The sequence below is a fragment of the Scatophagus argus genome, chromosome 14 (genome assembly GCF_020382885.2).
Source record: "Scatophagus argus isolate fScaArg1 chromosome 14, fScaArg1.pri, whole genome shotgun sequence".
Lineage (NCBI taxonomy): Eukaryota > Metazoa > Chordata > Actinopteri > Scatophagidae > Scatophagus > Scatophagus argus.
In genome coordinates, this window is record NC_058506.1 from 15,573,103 (window position 1) to 15,598,516 (window position 25,414).

General features: G+C 41.2%; 2 protein-coding genes across 3 annotated transcripts in view; one reads left to right on the forward strand and one right to left on the reverse strand.

Moving 5' to 3' along the window:
• Nucleotides 1–16,186, reverse strand: part of LOC124070472 (rho GTPase-activating protein 26-like) — an 84,473-nt gene extending 68,287 nt beyond the window's left edge. Inside the window, exon 1 of the mRNA XM_046410401.1 lies at nucleotides 15,431–16,186. Coding sequence (XP_046266357.1) covers nucleotides 15,431–15,584 — 154 coding nt within the window. The 5' untranslated portion in view covers nucleotides 15,585–16,186. The remainder of the gene's footprint in view (nucleotides 1–15,430) is intronic.
• Nucleotides 16,187–20,102: 3,916 nt separating this feature from the next.
• LOC124071136 (putative fibroblast growth factor 1) lies at nucleotides 20,103–24,724 on the forward strand. Of its 2 annotated transcripts, XM_046411603.1 has the most exons (4): nucleotides 20,103–20,250; nucleotides 21,772–21,985; nucleotides 22,497–22,600; nucleotides 23,107–24,724. In XM_046411603.1, exons 1-4 carry the CDS (start codon nucleotides 20,209–20,211, stop codon nucleotides 23,290–23,292), a joined length of 546 nt encoding a protein of 181 aa, XP_046267559.1. In that variant the 5' UTR covers nucleotides 20,103–20,208; the 3' UTR covers nucleotides 23,293–24,724. The 2 variants fall into 2 exon arrangements, with proteins under 2 accessions (XP_046267559.1, XP_046267558.1); XM_046411602.1 differs by lacking the exon at nucleotides 20,103–20,250 and having other exon boundaries at nucleotides 20,341–21,985.
• Nucleotides 24,725–25,414: the final 690 nt, after the last annotated feature.

Genomic DNA, 25,414 nt, shown 5'->3' on the forward strand with positions numbered 1-25,414 from the left:
TTCAGCAGTGGGGTAAGATGCAAATATGCTTTCAGTATGCAGTATAAAACTGCACCAAAACTCGGTTAAGCAGTGAAGACGCCTGTGTTTGCACTACATTCCAGCAGAATATACGCCCATTTCTTGTGTCTCTAAATAGAAAATGTAGATATTCAATGCATCCAAATGACAAAAATAATAAATTAAACCAAGATAAAAGTGGATATTTGCCTATCTTCAACATCTTTAAGTTATCTGGTAGCAAAAAAAAAGCACAATTACTCTTTATGTATTCTTAACGAGACAAAGTGAAACACTGCTTATTCAGCTTTATGAGCTGTTATCACAAACAAAAACCTGGGGAAGACAGAGCCGACTTAGCTATCTATCTACACTAGTGAATCTTCTTTGACCTCAGTTTCAACTTGCAAGTCAGGAACGACCTTGAATGCTCTTCAAAGAGAAGTAATCGCTGAGTAGTGATGGACCAGATTGAAGATAATAATTTAGACGGAGACAGCAAATTTCTATCATCCATCAGCCAGGAAAAGAGGTTTGAAAGAAAGGTCCTTTTCAACTGCAGTGCTAAAAACGACAGCTAAAAAGTTAAAACAGATCAAGCAGATTCAGTTTAATTTATGTAGCCAAGAATCACAAATAAAATCACGTATGATCCGTTCCTCATATGCGACCCAGTATCATTTCATGCTGTCTGGAATTTAAAAGACCCCACAGAAGACTGTAACCACTTCAAGTACGGTTCAACAACTATATATCGTGTCATATGATTTTCTGTTCCAGATATCTTGACATGGCTGACTTACTGGTTCAGTTCAACAGGGCAAAGGGCACATCGAGTCAGATTTGGCTGCCTATGCTCATTGATCGCAGCTTCAGCTTGCGGGTCGGAGAAGACTTTGAAACCTGTAGAAATTGCCCCACATATCATCACCCACCAGAACTCTGGCCTTGAATGGAGCTTGTATAAAGTATCAGCACACCTCACCAAGTCACTACCTCAATTAAATCTTAACAGAAAGAATAACAGCCAACCAGGGTAATCCCTGATCTGTTACTGGTCTTCCATAAATCTGCTCCTGCTCAGAGAGCAAGCCTTTGGAGGAAGTGTTCACACAAGGTTCAATGTGACCTGAAGATCAGGCCCACCACACCCCCCTTTGTCACTGTGTAGGTCTGTATTTAATTCATTTCATCCTGAAATGGTAAAGTAAAAACCTGATAGTGAAAACCTCTGTAAATATGATTGAAAGAGTGGTTAAACTACAAAACACCATTCGTCCTCTAGAGGAGGGCCCCACCCTCTGCTACCAGCATCCACCACAAGCCACCCCATAAACGGTCTGTTTCTGTAATTTCCCGCAGAGATGGACATAAATCCCTGCCCCCACCCACTCCCCTTAAACTCAATCCTCTCCCACCTACAACACCCATAGCGCCCCCCCCCCCCACCTCCACTCTTTAGCATTAATCTTGGCTTGCCCTTCTGACCTCTTGATCAGGACCAAAGAGCAGAGTAGGAAGATCGAAAACATCACTAATAATACAAATATAGTTCTCAAATCCTGAGCAAAACAAAAAATAAATAAATAAATGAGTTAACAAAAATGACAGTCTTCCTCATCCTACAGTAATCTCTAAATCAAAGTTAGCCCAAACCAATGCCTCCTTACCCCCTGACAATGGCACCAGACGTATGAAAACAGACAGAATAAAAAAAAAAAAAAGACACAGACACACACCTACCAGATTACCCCCACTGTGTGTGTGAGTGTGTGTACAGTAAACACATCAAATGTGTGAGGATGTGATAAAGAGAAAGAAATAAAAGGAAGAGAGTGCGGTGAACTGGGGATTAAATATTCTTAGCAGGGGGTTATTTTTGGAGCAGGATGGGAGCTGAACGCAGACACGCACACTGTTTAACACACACACACACACACACACACCCTCTCTCTCCATGCCAGTGGACTGTGGTTTGTTTGGGTTGGCCATGGGCAGCAATGGAGACGAGTCTTCCCCTCACACCATCTGTGCACGTGCTCAGTCTCTTATACTCACACACACACAGTAACACACACACACACACACACAGCAAGTTAAAATTGCATGTTTCTTTAGGCCTAAATATCGGTATGGGGTGAATATTGACATAGGGTAAAAGAGGGGTATTCAATTATTTCATTATACATATAATAGGTTGTGACTGGAGCGCTGCCAGTTTAAATCCCTAAAACCCACTGGGAAAATCGAGGTGGCGGAAGTTAAGCGGTAGCACGCTTCCTTTCCCCAACAAACACTGCTGAAGTGCTCCAGCACTGAGATGGAAAGAGCAGACGTAAAACATAATGAAGCAGATGCGTTACTTCAGTGTAAACTTCACAAGATGTAAAAGTTGTGGTTAAAAACAAATGATGAAGTGGAACCGGAATACTGTTGGATATATCCTAAAAAAAAATTAATTTTGAAATCTAATGCACACAATTAAACCAGGATGATCTGTCTGTCTTAACTGTCTGATAATATTATATATAATGGATGTGTTTCTCAGACCCCACAGCCTTCTGTGGGGAAGGTAAAAGAAGTTTTCATTCCGGTAGAGGATAGAAAATGTGTTTGAGAAAAACTGACATCTTCCCTGGGACGTCTCTGGGAAGGAAGGAAGGAAGGAAGGAAGGAAGCAGGGCATGTATATGTAAGAAGGCAGCAGAGTCTTGTGGTGTGTTTGGCTAATGGAGCCAACAGCTAACACGGCTAACAGAGCTAACAGTTACATTGTCAACATGTGGGGAATAAAAGCAAAGAAACAACATTTTGATTTTGAAATGGTTTACATTTCATTTCAGGATGGTTAAAATTATTTTTTGGGACAGTTCAGTGGTGAATGGTGGTGAAAAAAGTTAATGCACAGCCTTATAGGATACGGTTACATTATTGGGCAGACTACCATGTTTCTATGTTGCATAATATTAAGGATATCAGTAGAAGAATAATATAAAATGGGAATATGAAATAATTGTTATTTTTACCACCTAGTCTCTAACTTTGTCTCCCATTTAGTGTCAGACAGGTAGCATTTAACAGGTTTATCAGAGCATTTTTTGACAGCTCCTTTCTAGAAAAAAGAAAGAAAGAGACGGAATCAATCAGTAGATACAGCAAACATAAAAATAAAATAAAGAGAATCTAAAACAAACTCTCTAAACCCTTTTTATTAGATCATAGCTGTCTGTCCAAGCAACACAAATACTGTCTTATTTTGTCCATGGCACTCAAGGGACACATTTCCCCTACAGCTAAATAATAAATGAGCTAAAAAAAAAAAAAAAAAAAAAAAGTCACAGACACCAGTATTCAATGGCTTATTGAACTTGAGTAAACATGTTTGTAGCTTATTCTGAACTACTGTGAGTGAAGTTGGGTCAATTTCTCTGCCTTGAAGTCTTGAAATGTTGCCTTCTTCCCCTGACTTTGCATGCATTGGCATCACCTCTGGCTTTATTCCTGTACTCATTTCATGTATACTGCTTCTAAACAGGTGAACCACAAAACGGGTCTTACAGTAAGTGTTCATTTACTTGCTCTCCTTTGTTGCTGCTGCTGCTGTTTCCACCTCTCTGCCTCCATAAGACTGCTGACTCTGCGATAGGCTGGACAGCAATAGTCAGAGAAAGGGCACACCTCAGCTAGGGTCACTGCATCGTGTTCAATAATTCAGTGCATCCGTTCTTTTATGAGAACTTTTTGCATCTCCACAGCTTCCCATGCTTTAAATAACTATAAAATAAACTGTAAAAAGGTTGACCGAGTGAGATCAGCTTGTCCCATTTGCTAATTTGGAAACTTTTCAAGATGTGCTTCAGAATCAGAAACGCTATCAACAACAACCTACCAACTGCTAGTAGTTGCCTGAGTCACAGCAATACACTAGCCTCTTGTGTTTGCTTTCGGACTGATGCCCGATACGATTACTTCACCACAGTGGGGGTTTGCTCATGTCTCGTTGTTATAAAAATAACATAACCTCTGGCAAAGCAGATCATAAGGCCTAGCCAGCAAGCGGTCCTGTCTGCTGTGATGCAAAATGAAACAATAGGAGTGATGGAGAGAGTTAAAGCCTCCTGCACTTCATTTAGTACATACTCCTTGCCACACCACTCCCAACAATGGCCAAGTCAGGTTTTTCTGCAAACGTGTATCATAGCTTAATAACACAAAACATCAGGCAAGGACACTGAAGGAGAGAGGCTGCAGGAAGACAAGTAACAGGCATTTCCATGTCAGACTGACAAAAGGAAATGAGAAAGGACAGGAGGAGGAGAAAAAGAAGGTGAAGAAGGACAAGGCTAATATGTTTAAAATAAAATATGTACAACAGCAGCTTAGAAAAAAAGCAAGAGGAAGAGGAGGAGGACAAGGGGAAAGCACCATTGTTCTGGAAGGTCAACTCCCCTCTTCAATGCCCGCCTGGCCAAACACGATGAGAGTCTTATTTGCCCAACATTCATGGCTTGTTTAAAGGTATCCTAATGGCAGATTAAGCTGTGACAAAGAGACGCCACATTTTACAAGTTAATCATTCCATGTTTTAACACCATGATTCAATGCCTTTACCAAAAAACGCTCAGGAGTAATAAGGAAAGACTGGGACAGGAAATTAGTTTTTAATTTTTTTCTAACACAATAAAAAAAGATCTCATGCTGGTGAGAGAAGATAACAAAGGGAGGAATGTGATATCTCTGCCAGTAAGGAATACACAAGATAATGAGGATAAAGTTGCTACTGAGGAGGCAAAGGTTAAAATTCTGGACAGAAGACTGAAATTAACGGTCCCTGAAAACAAACTACAAATGAACATCCAGCCTCCTGATACATCATATATCATGTTTCTAAAACATGAACATGAAATGTGAGGATTTGTGCAGCGTTTTCCCATGGATCATTTCTTTGTCTAAAAACAAACTCTTGCTTGCCTTTGATAACCGTGGAAAGCAAAGCTGTGGGTTCACTGTTCCCTGAAAGGCTGCAAAAACCATGCTAGAAGGGAGGCTTGTTATTTATTTTCCTGAAAACACAACAATGACTCAGTTTATAGATGGTAATTCTATATGGTAATTGGTATGGACACACAACCTGTCTTTACCATGCTAGCTTTAGCTTCATGGTCTCACGGTGAAGAATTCAAAATGAAAAACACCAGCTACTCAATGAGGAGAAACCCAACAAAGAAGGACTGTGTTAAAGGGTGTTCTGGTAGCAAAAACTGCAATCTCATAACTCATTGAGGTCAAATGTAGCGTGACATCTGTCCCAGCAGTCTCTTTCTCATTCGTGCATGATTGAATCTTGGATACTTCTTTTTTTATTTTGTGAATATCTTGAGAAGTTATCTACCGGTACACTATACAGACAAAAGCATTGGGATGGGGCTGTTTCAGGGGTTGGCCTCAGCCCCTTACTTCCAGTGAAGGGAAATCTTAATGCTTCAGCATACCAAGACATTTTGAACAATGCTATGCTTCTAAACTTTGTTTTTTATGTTTGCGGAAGGTCCTTTTCTATACCAGCGTGACTGTGCCCCAGTGCACAAAGCAAAGCTCCATAAAGACATGGCAGGATGAGTTTGGTGTGGAAGAACTTATTGGCCCACACAGAGCCCTGACCTCAGCCCCATCCAACACCTTTGGGATGACCTTAGGGATGACCTTTTCATCCAACATCAGTGCCTGACCTCACAAATGCTTTATCACATGAATGGGCAAGAGTTCCCACAGAAACACTCTCATGGAAAGCCTTACCAGAACAGAAAAGCAAAGGCTGTCTGTGTATTTAGAATGCAATGTCATTGAAGTCCCTGTTGGTGTAAGGGTCAGGTGTCCCAATACTTTTGTCCACAAAGTGCATGTTGGAGATTTGCTATCTGCATGTCCAAGTAGTGCATAGAAAACTTTACTTGGGTAAAACGACACTATTAGCAAAAAGTGTAACATAAAAAAAGCACTCATGCAGGTACTAAAGTACCTCACCTGAATAAGTGTCATTAGTTACATTTGTTTCCTCCACTGACGTCAGCATAATTTCAGGTAGCCATGAGGAAAACCAAAACTACTTTTGTCCTTCATGCCCACAACAAAGTGAGCATTGAATAAACAAGACTCACATCTGCAGAAACATTAAACTGAAGCCCTGCAGCTTAACATAACGTCTTCTTAAACACAACAAAGAGGGATTGTTCCCTCCCATATCGAAGACAATATCGTCCCTCTCAGACACAAAGATCCTGCTGTTGCCTTACAGACCTCCAGACTCGAAGTTCCCAGAAAATAAGCTGGATACAAACACCACGCCGACCTCTGACTTGCTCTTCTTCCTCCCTTTTCTCTTATTCACTTTAAGAGCTTTAATGTGGGGAAATACTTGTAAATGTTATCAACGACGTGTCAGCATGTGTCTGTACATGCGGCTGTTATTTGTGTATTTCTGCCTGATTTGAGCCACACCTGTTAGGCTAAATCACTTACTTCTGTGAGTGTTTGCAGTAACATTTCAAGATACTGGAGTAAAAATCTTTCTGCTGAATACATGACACCTGTTGCAAGTCTGGGCAGCAAGTTCTACAGCAGCGTAAGGTCTCTTGTTGCAACTCAGAGCCACACCTTCTCTTCACTGCAGGCTCAGAGTTTACACTTAAAACTCTGGGACTGACAGCTCAACACTTCAGGCTAAAAAGTGAATGATCACTTCGAGTTATAGATTCACTTTTAAGAGGTTCAGATGGTTAAATATTGCAACAATTCTTTTCTCCAGTGGGACAGCAATAAAAAAAAATGCCTTTTATTCCCATGGTATTCTTCAATAATTAACCGTAGTCAGTAGCTTTTCCTTTATGAATAACTAGGGGGTTAGAAAACTGCATCACTTTAATCGTAAAATTCTACAAATGTCTTGTGACATTTTAAGGACAGCAACAACATCCAGCTCTCAGGTGTGTCAATGAAAATAAGGCTAATTTTCACTGAACCAGTAAGAGGAAAAAGTGCTTTTGACGGGTCAGATTTGCCAAGACAATACACAGATACACACAAACAAAAGGGATGCATCTAATCTACCAAAAAAAAAAGTAAGTAAAATTAAAAAAAACACCTCGAACCATAAGGATAACAGAGAATAGAAAAGCATAATAATGAGATTCTATTTTAAATTCTTACTGAAATGAGTTTTTATTGGGTACTTTAGGTGCTAATCATCGGCTAAATCCTGCTTGTTGAACAGTTTTGTAGTAAATTTGAGACTCCAGCACAAACCATTGAATTGCTGGTCATTTGTCATGCGGGAGGTCGAGGTTGGGGTGTTCTAATTCTCCTGTTTAAAAAAAAAAAAAAAGACGACTTCCAATCAAACAATTCGCATCGAAAGCCATCTGCAGTAAAAGCAGGTGGTTATGGATGCAAATTGTTTTCAAACAGCTGTGAAAAGTGCAGCTGTACTTTTTATGAGCGAACAGCAGCAATCAGGTGGCCGTGTGCAGAAAGTTAAAGAGTTAATCCCTCAGCGTTCACTTTCCCTCCGCTCTTCCTGCTTCGTTTCCTGGTGTTTTATGATCTTAAGAGAACAGTAATATGATCAAATTAGTGTGCAGCCAGCAAACCCGGGCTCGTCCCCGAGCGTCAAATGTACTCTTGGAGTAATATTTTACTAAAATCAATCACATTTTACAATGTTTCCCTGCTTTTAGAGAACCATTTCTCTCTCTAAGGGAGAACAAGGCAGACAAGGCGAGCTTTAACAAGAAACTGAAGCTGAAAATGTGTTTGGTTTACTTTGACTTCAGGTAGAAGTTTGACACAGAATGATGTATGTGCAGAGTTTGACACAGGAAGGCTGTTTTCACATTCATCTGTTGAAGGGGCAAAGTTTCTCTGCACTCAAAAATCTCAACAGGTCTGGAAGTCTGTCTCATCTTGTGGGAGATGTGCAATATTAAGAATTTTCACTGAGGTAATTGAACTCTTTATCAGACAGAAAATATTATCCAAACCAGGGCATTTGTATTCCTGTTAAAACACATCTAAAAGGGATCTTTGTCAGCTGGCTAGATGCTGCAACATTACATAACTATCACACTGACACTGTCCAAACAAAAAACACAGTGACACAGAGCAACTTGAAGCTTTGTTACACCATACATACGTTTTGGTCAAGGCAGTTCTGTCCTGTTGACACTTCAGTGCATGAGAAACTCAGATTTCCTGTTTCAGTAATTCAAACTGTGCCAGTGTTCTGTTTAAATAGAAGAGTGACTTTGTGGCCAAGCAGATACACAGGCATGACTCATCCGTATGTATGCACATTCAAAGATGTGCTACAGCTGCATCTCACACTTCTGCAACTGACTGGCTATAAGAGGACCATTTCCATCACCAAAGGAGACGTAGAGGTTGCGTTAAGGCATAGAAGACACAAACTTGTGAATCCCACTTCCTCCTTTGCAGTTTCATGCAGTCTTAAATGCTGTCATGTCAAATTAAAGGTATTGCCATAGTGTATCTATAACTATGTTATTAGAAAACAAACCTCTCATTTTCAGTTCTCCTTTCAGTTCCAGTGTTACCTTCCTAAATCTTTTTCTATATATATCTACATTTTTCTCATACTGAAACACACCGATCAGCCGCAAACCAACAAGTGAATTAAATTAATCATACATTTACAGTGCAATTTTTAGCAGGGAAACCTTGGGCTCTGGCAATCATGTGGATGTTCTTTGACACACACACCACCCACTTAAACATTGCAGACCTCCAACCTGGAGGCCCCGTGTGGTGTCCACCTAGGTCGAATTCCAGAGCATCCCGCAGACTTTCGATCAGGTTGGGATCTGGGGAGTCTGCAGGCTGCTGCTGGGGTCCTTGAGACATTCCTGAGCTGTATTTGAAATGTGACGAGGGCTGACGTTTCACCGCAAGCTTACCCCCCCAGAACATTGCATTGTAAACAGATTTATTTTATTCACTTCACCTGTCAGTGGATTTAATGTTGCGGCTGATTAGTGTGCTGTACATTTATGGATTTCCATATGAGGACCGCCTGAGGACACATAACCAGAGTAACCTATAGCCAAGTAAATCCCTCCCGCTATGCTTCACGTGTAACACTTTTGAACAGATGTAATAGCAGTGCTTTTAAAAGAAGGAAATATGTCATCTTGTTACATCCGCACAGGCACGCATCTCTGGGGCCTATAGTGAAGGTAGAATTCCAGCAAAATAAGTCCCATATTGTCATGAGAGAAGTATTACCACAGTGCATCGAGGGGCTGAGTCACAGTATCATTGCCGGGCAGTGTAACACAATAAGTCCCCGAGCTAAAATATTTACCAGCTTCAGTCCAGCTGGACTCCAGGGCCAACACTCCACATCAAACATTCAGCTAATGAGATGAAGCGGCAGGCTGACTGGAGAGCTACTTCTGTGGTGACTGATACGAGCTGCGCAGGTTTTCATTATACACACCGTTTCTGCAACAAATCTGTTTGCTTTGGAAGTACGCTGTAAATCACACTTGATGACCTGATTAATAACGTCAACAGACTAATGGGGTTGTTAATTATAGATGCAAAAGGGAACACGGATGTTCTAAATGACTGAAACCTATTGACAAAGAGTTTTCCCATAGTCGTGTTGTTCATTCTCATGCTCACAGAAAGGCCCACGCAAGAAATCCATAAAGTAAAAATGCCAAACATCCACTGGCTTTTTAAACATGTGGTGAAACAAAAATCTTTGGACTTTGGACTGCTAGTCAGACAAAACAAAAAAATTCAAAACATGAAAATAGTAAACAGAATAATTATCTATGAAAATAATTGTTAGCTCCAGCTCGGAGCTCTTGTAACATCCCATGCATAAGGAGTTCTAGTGTGTGTCTGCCGATCAGAAGAGGGATTGTGGGTGTTGATGCTCCTTCCATTTTTTTTAAGAACAAAAATGCAGAATTTTGATCAAATGTTAAAAGTGAATGACTGTATGTAGGGTGTGTGTGTGTGTGTGTGTGTGTGTGTGAGACAAAAGCAAGGCAACAATGGCACCAAAGCTGAGCTGAGTCGTGCCCTAATTTCCCACTTCTCCACACTACGTCACAGCGAGAGGAAGACCCCCAACCCCCACTGCGCTGTGCTGCACGTGCATGCACACACACACATACACACACACACGTTCACTAGGCACATACAGCATAATACACACACATATTTCTCATGAGGAGAAATATACTGATTTAATTAGAAACAGGCATGTTGTGTGACCTCTGTGAAAACCCAAAATGTTCAAAACGGCAGACAACATGCTGTATGTACATGTAGACACACACACACACACACACACACACACACACTTCTCTCTCCTCTTTGTCGCTGTGTGATGTACACAGAGGAATGCCTTCAGACACTGGAAACCCGTCTCGTTATTCCCCTCCCGACTCTTGCTTCTTTCTTCCTCCATCCTCTACCTCTTCCCCTCCTCCTCTTCTTCTCTAGACAACCTAGATTGCTCTGCTACGAGCTCCTCCACAGACGGGGAGAAAACAAGGCCATGTCGTCTTTTAAACATTATTGTGAAAGACACCAACACCACCACCACCACCACCTCCTCTTTCTCTCACGCACCCTTGCTTCCCTCTGCCCCATGGCACATTCTCTCCCTTTGCTATAGACCTTTTAAAAGGAAATGTTCAGTCCCTCCAACAGCCATAATTGAGAATTAGTTATGGTGCGGTGTGCGTTTGTGTGTGTGCGACCCTCATCTATCAGCACAGTTGACAGTTGAGCCACTGAATGACTGCTATTACCCTTCTTGTGACTCGCTAACAGCACAGTGGGTGGCTGCAGAAAAAACAAAGACAGGAGGTAACGAGAGAGGCACGGATTGCTGCAGTGCCGGGTCCGTCGCAGGGAATTCCCACTTCTCCTTCTCTGGGACATTTACACCCAAGTCCTCATATCCAGCAGCTTGTTTTGGGAGGTTGCCGGGGGGGGGGGTAGTTAAAGGTTCAATTTGAAGTCAAGAGTAAAGGCATGGAAACAAAGCCATTATCAAGACGGTGCTAATGGATGGAGGGCTGTTTTTAACCAGCAACAGGCCGCACACATGCCTGAACAATGCGTGTGCTTTTTAGGGTCAAGCCTTTGATATACATACTGAACATTTTAATACAGTCTTTCAGGTTTGCTGTACAGCAGTGGTTCTTGGAGGGTAATCTCAGTTTTGGGCCATGTTTATATAAAAGTTTAGCCATCAACTACTTCTCCAAAGGGCCAGAGTCTACAGCCATTGTTTCATTGGCTAAATCTGGACAATTACATAGGGCTAAAATAGCCACTGAAAATTTTACGGTTCAGTCAGCCAGTTCAGCTAAACTAAACCAGAGAGAGACTTCCTCTTCAAGCCATGGCTATTGATACACTGAGAAAGGTTTGGACAAGTTTACTTTGTGTTTAGTCAGCTGCATTACAACATCAGAGCTTTTATAAACCAAATCTAAACCCAATATATTAGTACTCTATTAGAGGTTGGCTTTTTCCCACAGTTTCTTCAGCATTAAGTTCTGGTTTTAGAGAAAAGATAATGCTTTGGTTTTTAATGTTTCTTGGCTCATCCATCTTCTGTTGGATCGATCTGTGTGTGTTTTTTTTTTTTCTTTTCCTTTTGTCGTCTTTCTATTCTACACTACAGTTGGGCAATCTGGCCAAAAACAATATCACAATCACAATTTAATCGCAGAGAATGTAAACAGCCTGTATGAATTGCTCTACTCACATGATTAAAACATAATATTGCCTTAAAGATAAGTGGCGCAGATCTGTTCGTCAGGGATGTAAAGCTGGAACCACAACAAAAGGACATTAAATACCACAGTCCTTACATTTTGCAGGAAAGGTAGACTGAGGACATCATCGAGCGGTCAGTATCTGTCCTCCTGACATTTTAATCCTACACCAATTAGCATCATCTCACGAGCTTGTTGAAGATCCCAGACTGCTCATTGTCCACCATGTATGCAGTGCACACAGGAGTCACTGGGTCACATAAATTAAGTTAAAGAACGTAAAATATATCCACATTCCTTCAATGTAATATATCCCACATAAAATCACACACACAAACCAAGCAATAACACATCTTAAGGGTGAGATGACTCAGGCTAAAACATTCCTAACACCAGGACGCAGCGCCGTTAGACCAGCGGACGGTGACCTCATTGTGAAAAACCAGTCCGTGACAGCAGAGTCTTGGGACTCATTCAAACTGGATACATTCAGTTACACGTTCTGTCATTGCTTTATTACGGCAATCGTGGGTTTCTGAATTGATTTTTTTCGAGTAAATAATCTACTGACTGACATTTTAGCACTGGCCTACTTGACTTTTTATTGAACTCTCTCCTGGATTTCGTTTTTCCTTTCTAGGTGTATTCAAATATTCACTGTCTTGAAATGCGTCCACTTTCGGGGCCAAAAGTTCCTTAGATTACAAAAATGTGTTTTACTCAGATTCACCCTCTGAAAAGGGTAAAAACAAAATGGAAAAAACACAATTTAGACCACTGAAACACAGGATAATACAACTGAAAATGACAACTCAGATAATATTTAGTATCATTGAGTCCAATGACTGACTGAAAAACAAAACAGGTCTGCTTGTTAATGACATTGCTTTATCACATTTTTGCAACCAGCTGATGATATATACTATAGTTAAGAAAAAGACTGGAAAATAGAAGGTCAGAAATCCCACTCGGACACTTTGAAACAGAAAGACACACCTGAGCCAAGCGATGTGAACTTACAAAAATAACTCTTTACACTTCCAGCTGAAGACATGGCAACATGGTGTGTCAGTGTCACATAAACTGCCTGAACGCGGCGTGTCGCTTCCCCCCGCAGCACCAGTGAGTGCCCAGCCGGTAATTAGGGTTTGTTTGGCTGATTGAACCTTGTCATGTCAGAGGTGGAGCAGAGAACCAAACATTTCTACAGGCTCCATAATAACAAGCTGGATCTGCCCTTAAATGACATCTGGCTAACATACACTTAAACTCACACACGTCTGTGTCTGTGTGCGTACGTGTGTGCGCGCGTGCATCTGAAATCTTAGTTTGTGTATGTCTAAAATGCACTTAGCGGTTTTCAAAGTCATACTGAAACAGAGTTTGTGTGTGAGTGCGTGTGTGTGTGTGTTTGGCTATTTGTCTGAATGTGTCTACACGTTTAATTGTTACATAAGGCGGGCTGACACCCACAAACAGGATGGAGCGGCTCAAACATCTGCAGCAGCCGTGATGGCATCTCCATGTGAGACCAGACCATCCTCTGTTGAATGAGCAATGACATGTCAGAGTCTCATCAGAAGAAAGAAAGAAAAGAAGACAATAATGTCTGGGAAGTTGCAAATGACCGTTTATCATTACTGGAAAAAATGTCACCAAAATGCAACAAGCCTTTGTTTTTTATATTCAGCCCAACCAAGAAAGTGTTCATGCATGCACAAAGAAGAATTTATTTGTATATTTACATAAAGAAGGTATAGCAACATCGATTATTCACACACAGACCAACACCAGAAACAAACTGTCAGGTGCACACAAGATAACATCACACTGCACTCAAAAATAAAAACACCGAAATGTGCTAGCTGTGTGGACAATATAAATAGACTCTTCCTCTTCAAGCGGCAATCTGTAACTAACGAAACATTTAGGGGTCGCGCGTCCTCTCAGTGACTCGAGCAAAGCAGAAGAGGCGGAGAAGCGATGAAAGATGCTGTCAGAAAAGACCTGTTGCAACCGATTCATCCGCTGTGTCGGCAAAAAACAACACTGCTGTGTAGGACAGGTATAAAAAGATTAACCGGGAACATTTGCTGACTTGCTCTTTGTTAGGCAGCAGCCTGCTACAATGGCACAGAGCGAGCAAATGAATCCCACTCTCACCGCAGCCTCAGTGAATCGGGCCCTGCCGTTTGATTTCTGGACTTCGCCAACGGACAAAAGCAGAATTGTCTTTACAGCTACGCATCAGCTGACAGAGCTTTGTGGTGACAGAGGAGCGAGCCGGTTTGGTTTTTAAAGGTGCAGCCGATAACACGCGGGTGGAAAGTTCAGGTGAAACGGCACGCTGGTCTGCCCTGAACTTTCCAGGATTTGCATATCTGCATATGAGCAGATATGAGCAGTGTGAATGATACGTCATAGGCCAAAACACAATACTATCTGGAGTATCAGGAGTATGAACAGAGTTGAAACAGCTGCCGACTGTGTTCACAGCAAAAGAGAAAGAACAACAGCAGTCACTGAGCTTTAGATGTTTCATCCAACAGTTGACATCACAGCGTTTAATCTCCTCTCTTTGCAGCTCCATCCATCCTTATGTTATTTTGATTAAAGTTGGCCTTACTTATTTATGGTTACCATCAGGTTTTATAGTGTCTGAGCGTACTTCAAAAAGAATATTCCTGATGAGTTGACAACATCAACCTTTCAATATTGGACGTTTATTTTCGTGCAAATGCAAATTCTCCATAAGAACAGCTTGTTAAGTGGTAAACAAGGCGGAAACCCTGTCATTAAATGTACATTTAATGCACATTTGTTCACCTACTTGGTTGTACATGAGTTCTAATGTTATGTTTGCATCTTCCTGAATGCTGTTCTTGGAAGTGTTTGCAAGTACGCTGAAAAGCTACCGTCAAATCCCTCGTGCAGACACACTTTGCCAGTTAAGCCTGACTGATTCTGAAATTAAACTTGAACAAGAAGCGAGAAGTTTCATTTGCTTCCAGTCACACCTTCGTCATTAGTTAATCCATCTCAGATAACAGACAGTCATTTAACAGACCACTCACAGCATTTCCTCTCACAGCTGCTTTCCCATTCACATCACAAAAGAACTAAAACAAGCAAGCTGGAATGAAACATAAGTTGTTTTTATTTTTAACTTCCTTCGTTCCTACTTATTCACGATTTGGGAGGGGAATGAGTTAAACCTCTTATCAACATTAAACAACATGAACACACTCACACACATACCAGCACTCATCAGCGAGAGCAAAAACCCGGTCCCTCTCTCCCTCTGCATGCCTTGTAATGTAAACTGATGGCTAACAAATGTGCCGACAGCTTCACAGGACATCATGCAGTGCTCACTCAAATTCACCCGCCTTCTTATCAGTAACACACACACACACACACACACACACACACAGCAAATGTACTTTTTATCAGAGTCCAGTGTAACTAAAAGGAGATTTCCAGAGCAGTTAAGACTCCTGTGGAAACTGATTCCTGTCAGTATGGACAACATGGGTGAATGTCAGTCATTTCTCTCTCTCTCTCTCACTCACACACACACACACACACACCTTTCCACCTCTACTTACATTTTAAAGCCTGGATCAGCGCCTTGCCGTCTTTAATCAGCTCCTTGATGAACTTGTTGGTCTTGTCCAGCTCCAGTTCGTGGGACTTGAGTCTCTCCCTGAACTGGGGGCTGTCCAAGTAGCAGTCACTGAACTCCAGAGCAGGTAGTCCCATCTTATCTTCCAAACCTGGACGACCCGGCAAAAAGCTCCGACCAGAGGAAGGAGGAATAACAGGAGGACGATGAGGAGGAGGAGGAGGGAGGAAAGCCTGAGGTACTACTACTGCTACTGCTGCTGGAAATGATGGAAAATCCAATTACAACATGTAAACAGCGGGCCGAAGGTGTATCCGAGAGAAATCCCTACCTACATAACCTGGAATATTCTTAACTTAGCATAAACACTCAAGTTGACACAAGCAAGAAGTCCTCCCGTGTCTCTCAGAATGGCAGCAACTGCAGCAGTCCGACACGGCATCCAATTCAATGAAATTAAAAAGAAGTCACAGTATAACAAGTGTTACGGTCGTGGGGGGGAGGGGGGGGTCAGAAGAAAACACTTGCTCAGGTAAATCGGTGCTGCATTCCTCTCGACCAAGTCATCGTGGTCACGCCAGGGGCGAGGAGGGAGGGAGGAAGGCAGCTAAAAACAAAACTAGGCTCGTAAATGCGGTGTCTTCCCTGGGCGGTTTTAAATGCACTGCTTCTCCCCAGGCCCGCTCAGCTCAGCGCTGCAGACCGTCATCAACCTACCCGAGCGCGGATAATCCCCTGACTGACGTCGTTCTCGACCAATCAGATGCCCCATCTGGAGCGCTAACCGTCTGGGGCGGGTGTGCGGTGAGCTACTCTATATCAGAGACAAGGAAAAAAAGAAGAGGTCTTACTCTTATCTTGTTTCTAGAAAAGCTGTTGCCGGTAAGTGCTTAACCCATCAGTAATCTTGATCAAGCACTGCTGCTAATAGCGGATAGCACTTGTAGATATTGTTATTGTCTGGTGCATTGAGATAATCTGATATGTTGTCACTCATAAGGCTTCATATAACTAAATGACTTTCACACTACAGTGTGAATCTGTGCAGGGCTAATGGTCAGCTTATTACTTTAACTATATTTACTACTTTCTTAGATATTCCGAAGCAACTTGCTGGTAATAAACTTAGACATTTTAACACAGCTTTTATCTGACATTCAAATCCTCAAAAGGACCTTTAATAATGTAGGGATGGAGCCCCTCAAATGGCAAAAGAGAAAATGTACAGAAAGGTAAAGTGAAAGTTGAGCTAGAATCAGCACCACACAATCCTTAGCCATGACAATAGTTTTTAACTTTTTAACTGTTTTTTTCCCAAACATAAATCTGCAAACGTCTGCCAGTCAAGCTAACAATCCCCCTCTCACCCATTAGGGCCAAATTGAGTGCTACATCTTACCGAGCATAGGCAATCTTTGCATGCAGCGGGCTGAGATCCTGGTTGGTAGGAGGAGACGCTGATGTCATTTCAACCAGAGCGGGGAATTTCTGTGGAGGGATATCTGTCTTGGATTAAAGCCTCCATCGCCCTCTGGCGCCCTCTTTTGGTACGGATTTTCATTGCAAAAGATTTCAATTTGTTCAGCGAACTTTTACTTCTTTCACTTAAAAATTATTGTTGCTCATATTTTGATTAATAAGCTGCTCCACTAGACTTATTGACTATAGTACAGTCACTGTCAGTCTTACCTTACCATAATGGTGACAAATTTAGATTTTTTTTTTTAACACATTACATGCACGCCATTGACACATGCACATTTTGTTTTTGTGGTTATAGTGTCAAGAGCTGCGCTATTTCCTGTGCCACAGCACAGTACAGTGTCTGGCTGCTTGCTCATTTCTCCATCTGTGACAGTGTGGTGCACAGATAGAACGATTTACAGGAAGTCATATGTGTGTGTGTGTGTGGGGGGGGGGGGGGGGGGGGGGGCAAAAATAAACCACTTTGTAGTCCGGTACATGTGGGACACACAGACTGCTGCATGATTGATCAGTTTCAACAATGGCTCCTGTTGTAAATGAAAAATAAAGCCACTGTTAAAAAGTGACAGTTGTCTTACAAAATCATAAATAAAATTAAATTGCAAAAATATTACACCTGACCCTCTCTAATTTCATTTTTGCATCAGCCTCTCTCACTAAAAGCTTCTCGATGAGTGAACAGTAACATAATTATTGACTCAATGGCTAAAAATATGCATGTTTCCATTTCCTCTTCATGAACATGATGCAAATGACAGCTGACAAGTACTTATATTTCTTACATTTACTGTAGCAAACTGCGTCTCTTCCAGTTTACAGCCACATGGATTAAAAATCCATGCCAACATATTCCTTAATTTTACACACATTTGCTTGGAATTCAGACCAGCGTTTAATGTAAAATATAGATCTGCGGCATTAATGCAGCTGCTGGTGCGTTTGAGGTCTTAAGGTTTATTCTGACAAGGTGCCAGCTGCGTCCACCTCCGTCTCCTCTTCACAGCCTTGTTTAATTGTCAATTCTCAAGTTTTTCATACTTCCATTTAGATATTTTATTACTTTCTCTTCCATGGACTGTGTCTGTATTCTCATCCCGAGGTGTTTTCACCATGAGGAAAGAGCATCTTTCAGCATCTTTCAGCTCATTGTTTTGATTTCACGGCCGACAACTTCTCTCTTTCTGGTAACTCTAATGACTATCATCAGCATTGTTTCCATCAGCGGCTGCTTTCAGCGTAAAAACTCTGATAAACCATTTGCACTCTACCTGCCAGCATCAAATGACATACAGGCAAAGTCAGCAACTAACTGCTGAACACAGCGGAGCAAAGCATAAAGCAGCTAAGGAGACCGAAATTTCCCTCAGGAGTTGGTGGAGAGCAAAACTGACCTAAAAATTATTTTTTAATTGACAGAATCTTTATATTCCCCTAGAGTGTTATTTATTTTTTTACACTGATATACATATACATATATATATCATCTTTTTCTCATCTTGTATTGAATTAATTGCACGGCATTAGTACTAAGGTGAGAGAAAAACATTAATTTGATTCTCCTGTATGTCCTGCACGTATGGTGAATTGACAATAAAATCTTTGAATCTTGAATTTTGAATTAAACATTTCAGGTTGTTCCAAACAGAACTCTAAAATGAATCCTTAATGTAACGTCGTACACACACGTGCAAATAAGCAGTGGTTTTCTAAAACTTTCACCTTATCTATGCTTATCACAGCATCTAAGGTGAAACTATGATGACAACAACAACAACAGCAAAAAAAAACCACATCTATTAATCCTGGACCAGAGCAGACAGAAAGAAACTGTTGCCTAAGTGTTTATGTATGCAGTAGCCCTTTACTTACCTTTACCTTACCTTTACACTATTCATATATTTTTGTGATAATTTGTAAGGTAATTTGTAAAGTACTACAATAGGTGTGAATCAGATCTATTCTGCCATCTCCTGGTAAATAGAAGCAAAGCAGCTATTTCCAGAAAATAAAAAAATTAAGAGAGCGAGGCTGTAAAGGTGAGAGAAAAGTAGGTCAGACTCTCCACTTTTTGGCAAGGTGCTTCTTCTTTTTGCTGCACATTCTCTACATAGTCTCAAGGTTATACAGCTTCGAGAGACTGAGTGTTTCTAAAATGCAGATGTTCCTCACAGGGATGAATTATAGAGAGAAGATCTTGAAGTGTCCATTAGAAGACAGAGACGAGGCAGCCGCCGTGAACGATTCAGCCAGCCTGCAAACTGCTGCTGATCGTCGTCATGCAAGTGCGAAGCAAACAGCGAAAGTGTGCAAAAACAGACGCCGAGATTGCTTGCATTTCCACCATTTTGTGAAATTCCTCACTTTGCACATCGAAATATGTATTTTTCAAATTAGTGCTACCACTCGAAAAGTTATCACAAAGTAGAGGGCAGGGCTCTAGGAAATGTTTTGTGGATGTGTGTTTTCTGTGCAGTTTATTTAAACTGAAAGTGTATCTCGTGTCAGGCTTAAAGTGATTCTTTGATTCCCTTATTAGCTTTGTATTCTTTGTCTTCTGCTTGCATTATTAATACTGCTATCTGAAATACTGCTTGGATCCAGTCCAGCATCTTCGTTGAGGAGTGTCAGTGTTCCTGTTTGCTGACTCCTGTTGGGGTCTCAGGCACAAAACTGGAATCCTGACCTCTCGCCTTTATGATTGTACTTCATCCATGTATTGAGGACATTTACTGCATGTAGGATTGGAGTTCATTCAGTGTATTTTTTGGTTTATGATGAGCTCTACATATTTTAACTGTGCAGGAATATGGAGTAATGTAATCCTGCAACGTGATCCCAGCTGTCCCCCGCACTGTCACCGCTGGGCCGAGGCACTTGCATTATGTAAGTTTCTGGAAACTGAAGTCGTCACTGTGTCTTTTATAAATGTTTATATTGTGTTCTCTTCAGTGTCTCCAGGAGGACACAGCCATAAGAATGTATCAGCGCTCAGTCAGACGGGCAGCTCTGCTAATTTCCAGGCCCTGGCTGGATCCCACAGCCCGGACACTTACGTCACCCTGTCTCAGTCTCTCTCTCTCTCTATCTCTGCTCCGGTGCTGTAATTTTAGTCCTGACGTTGGCCTGTTAAAATGAGTCCTCTGACGTTGTTAGAAGGGTGGTGAGGTGAGGGAGGAGGGTACAAACACCGAGGCGCACGTTAAAGTCTCTGAAGACGAGCCATTCCTGAGGAAGAGAGTTTGGCAAAATACACCAAGAGTGGAAAAGAGGGGGGACATGCTGGCTCATCAGGGGCGCCGTCACATGACTTTCTCACAGGTAGGTGAATGATTCAGATCAGAGGAGCCTTGTTTCTACGGGAATGCACTTAACTAGAAATCACGGCTGCTGAGTCACTAATAACTGATGCCAGGAAAGCAAGCTGATACTGATCTTTCTTAGCGGGAGGAATTAATTCTGGTTTGTGCACGTTTTTGTTTTTGTTTTTATATATATATTTATATATCCTCATGACTCTTAATGACACATCTGTGAATCAGCATCATTTTATTTCCAGCCAAACTTTACTCTACTTCAGCCCCCAAACATCATCTCTCCTCAGCTGTCACCCCCCTATCCAAACATACACACAGGTTCAGTCTCCTCGCACGCATCTGCACTCTGACTCGGTCAAATTTTGGCTTTTTGATGTCACCCCCCCACCAGCTGTTCTGTCCAACAATCCCCAGGGATCAGTTTGGCACTAAGTAACCCCATATCCCGTAATACAACATTCTTCTCCAGGTCTCGTTCTTAGGAAAAACTGGCTATGAAGCGGGTAGGCCTTACATTCCTCTTGTGGCTTTGCACTGCTCTGTCTTTCGCTTTCCTTCTCCCTCTCTCGTTCCCCTCTTCCTTCGCTCTGTTATGCCTTTCCAAGACATTCCAGATGTGGGCTAGCCTGGCTCTGTTGCAGTTAAACTCTACCTCTGGCTACATATGATAACAAAGTCTGGGTTTGTACAGAAACACTGCTGGCCGGATCCTTCACCGCTTCCCCGCTCCTTTTCCATCTGACAGACTTTATGACATCCACTGCTGCTCTGGGATCTCTACCCTCCAGGATATTGAGGGCTTGATTGTTTTTTTGGATAAGAGTTTGAGGAAGCAGACAGTCCAGTGGTAAGACAGACAGGGCTGGATGGACTGTAGTTCCACAAGCGGAAAGATTTCAAGTAGCTGTTGGAGATTTTTATTTTCTGGTCAGCTAAAGCCAAGCGAATGCATGGTGTCAAAGCATTTTGGCTTCAAGCAATGGGAGGAAAATGGCTCAACTGTGGATTACAATATTAGGTGTTAAAACTGTTGCATTTACTTGTTGGACTATTGCTGGCACTTGCAACATTTCCAGAAGGGAGTAAAAATACCATCATAGCAACTTTTCTTCGTCCTTCATTGTGTCCACATGTTGCTTATTTTGTTTGTCTGGCCTTGCACCGATTTCAGGTGAAAGTTACATCACCGCCATCTGGAAATTATTCTCACAAAAGAAAGAATCTGAGAGATGTTCAGTCGGAAAAACAAGTTTGGTCATGTGGGTCTGCCTGGCCTCCATCCAGATCTGATGATTTCAGCTGATTTCATCACTTCATGAAAGAATAGAGTACCTTAAATGGTTGATAGAGAGTAACAGAGACGCAGAGAGTGGAAGAAAGTGATTAAGGAGGGCTTGAGAGGAGGGCATTTCCTGTAATCATCATGAAGGCAGCGATGTCCTCCCGTGCCTGTTTTCTGTCGTGTCTCAGACAGAATCCAGGTGACACGAGCAGTGAACGCGGTGGATCTCCTCTGTCATTTCAGACACAGGAGCAATCCGCTTCGTCCAAGCCTCAGACTGTCTGCGGGATGTCTGAGGGAAACGTTACAGTGCTGCCTTTGGGACCTTCATCTCTGGACCTGTCCAGGCAAGAGCAGCGGACGCTGACCAGACTGTACAGCCAGAATGGAGGATATCACCTCAGGATTTTACCAGATGGGACAGTGAATGGTGGCAGGCAGGAGAATGACCCTTATGGTAATATTTTTCTTTCTTTCTTTTTGATGTGTAACTGCTTTTGTTGTATCTAAGAATCAGGAAAACAAACTGAAAGATATGGAGGAGAGAGGGATGACATCATACAAAAAAAAATAAATAAATAAAAATCAAATGAAGCCGAACAAATGCTCCACATGTAAACCATATCAACTGTTCAATATTTTGACTTTTACCACTTTTAACAAGCTTTAACTTTACTGTTGATTACAACTCCTCATGGTTGTTCAAATAATGATAAACAAAAGATAAACTTGATAACTGAACTTGAAAAAGTAAGACAAAGCTACTGAATCTCAAGAGTGTATTAAGTTAATAATTACTTGAAAGAACTGTTAAAGCTCTTATGAGCTGTACACAAGGCCTTTGCTGGGCGAATATTTCAGTAGGAAGGCAGCGGTTACGTTGTGTTTATCTTCAACTCCATCCTTGGAAAGGCAACAGATAAACTGATGCAGTTTATGTTGAACGGTGTCACACGTTTGTGTTGCAGACATCCTGAGGATAAAGGCTGTGAGTGCAGGAGTGGTGGTTGTCAAGGGGGAAAGGACAGGAAGGTACCTGGCTATGAACAAAAATGGACTCCTCTACGGATCGGTGAGTTTTTACATTTCTGAGTTTTATCTCTAAGCTACCACCGCCATGAAGCAAACCAAATTTTAGATGTTGAGGATGAAGTCATTTCAATATTAAAGCAGAGCACAGATGTTACATTATGATAAAATGGGATCTTATTTCTCTTTCTCATTCTTACCTAATGCTTTTAGGAGCTTTTTTTTTTATCTCGTCACATAATACCTGTCAGTGCAAGTTCAAACTCACTAATTCCTGCAGTATTGTATCAGCTTAGGTTATTTCCATAACTGCAAAACACTGGAAAATCACAGAGCCAAAGGGTAACCAAAGGAAACTGCTTAGGGAAAACAAATGAGTAACATAAACTATTAATTAGTTACACATTTTTCATGTCAATATGGTTTAGCACACTACACTATTGTTTACTCTGTGTGTATTCCCACACAACATTTAAATTGAATTTAGAGAAAGAATTAGAAGACTCGCAATAAAACAAGCATTTTTTTGTCTCCCTTTTATTGTCCCAGCAAGCACTGAACGATGAGTGTTACTTCCTGGAGAAGTACGAAGAAAACCACTACAACACATATCGCTCCCAGAAGTACAACTGGTATGTTGGGCTGAAGAGGAACGGTAAACCCAAAGCAGGACCAGACACCCACCAGGGTCAGAAGGCCATCTTTTTCCTGCCAAGGCCTGTAGGCAACATGTGAAGCAAGACGGCACCAGGAACCACGGACATGCTCACTGAAATCTTGTTTGATTCCGGGCAAAGTATCCCATCTAAAGGTCACTTCAAATCAACGTAACAGGGCAGGAAAGCCTGAGGGAAACGCATAAAGCTGTTTTGTACAGTTCGTTAAAGCTCTGTTTCAACGTTAATAGCCATAATGTTCTCCTGTTTATGCAGGGAATATGAGCCCTGGCTAAGCAGCTTATGCTGTATATGATCATCACAGCTGTATGAGCTAGTATCTAAAATACTTTCTGCATATTAGTCCATACATGCCTTCTCACTGCAGGTAGAAAACACATGTGGTATCAGTGCATGACAGCCCTGAAAAATGGTTGCCCACTTTGAACTCCAGTATGAAATACCACCGCTGGAAGAAAGCAACGGGCCGCTTTTACACAGAAATACTTTCACAGTTGATCATGTCTGGCACAAAGGAAACCAACAAGGCAGTAAAAACTAAAAATCCGACCATCTGGCTTTGGATTCAAACTCGTTATTTTACAGTGCGGGGGAAAAAAAGTTTTAATATGATTATTGCAGTGCCTTAACTGTACTTCAGTAGGTTGGATATTTGTTGACTTCTGAATGACTGGCAATGTTGCTGGTAACTACTTTTAATCTGCTCAAGCCTGTTTCTGTAACCACTTGTGTGCTATGGGGAATATCAACAGTTTTCAAAGAGCGTTTCAAAAAAACAAAAACAACAACAACAACAGAACATTTACAAAAGTTTCAATTCTAGGTCAGAGAACAAACTTGAAATGACATAGTCTTAGTGCTAAAATGCTGCTCCTGGAGAAAACACTCTTGTTTATGAAAGGGTTAGCCGGGAAATCAGTGAAACATTTGTGTGATTGTGTGATTATATTGTATTATTAAATTGTTATTATGCGTCCAGGTCCAGGCTGCCAGAAAGCCTTCAAGACAGATGTGAAAACTTTGTTTCAGCAGTCAGTGAAGTTACTATTGAGTTGTGTGTTTGGGAAAAGGAGAAAACAAAGAAGAGTTTGCATCTTAGCGACAAGAAATACCCAAGTTTGGATTAGTTGATTTTGTTTAAGGAAGGAGAGACCAAAATCAAAATGGATCAGCTTCACATCCCAGCAAATCTTTCAATAAATGTATCTTTTTGTTTGTTTGTTTGTTTTCCCTGGAAACACATGTTACTGTAACATTATAATATGTTAAATTACTATTGTGAATATTTATTTATAGTAAGATTTAATTCTACTAACAGTAACATGACCGCCTTTTTCAAAGCAATACATATTGTATTAAGTGTATTTAAATGTATTACATTTACAAAGTCTGCATTATTATCCACAAAAATAGTTTGTCTGATTTTCTGTAACTGTGTTCTTCCCGTAACACAGACATGTGAATTAAAGTTTTTAAGTGCACATACATCATTTTTTGTCAGTGTCAGTACATCTGTTGGAAATCAGCTTGTTGTGTGTGTGTGTGTTTGTGTACGTGTGTGTGTGTGTGTGTGTGTGAACATTTGCGCTGTTTGATTTATAAATAAATGGCACACAGGTGTTTACCAGGGACATGCTCCTACCCATGAAACAAGCATTAGAAATCATAATGTTTGACCACAAGATGGCAGCATTGCTTTAGGTTTGGCGTTTCACTCAGGTTGGCACTGAGGGCTTTAAAAACTTCTGTGTTTTGATCTCAGAAAGGATCCCACCAAATCTCGATAAAATAAATCATACATTAGGTAAAGTTACTGTCAGAACCACGTGTGAAAAAACAAACACGTGTATCACCAAATCCTCCATCATTAAACACATAAAATGACACGTAATCGAAAATATCTAAAACATGACAAGGCGTAATTTTAGGGAGATGAAAAAGCACCGTCACTATTTTAGTCTCAATTCAGATCCCAACACTTTTTTCACACGTTACTTTGCTGATATTTGTTGAACAATCCTACCTACGATAAACCTTTTTAATTGAACAAAAATCAAAACTTTAGATAAAAGAAAAAGTGTATTCATTTTTAAAGGAAGTCATACAAAATCATTGCCAGAATAAAATGCAGTTCAAGTTTTATCTGATACGATTTATCGATTTTTTAAAAAAATTGTTCA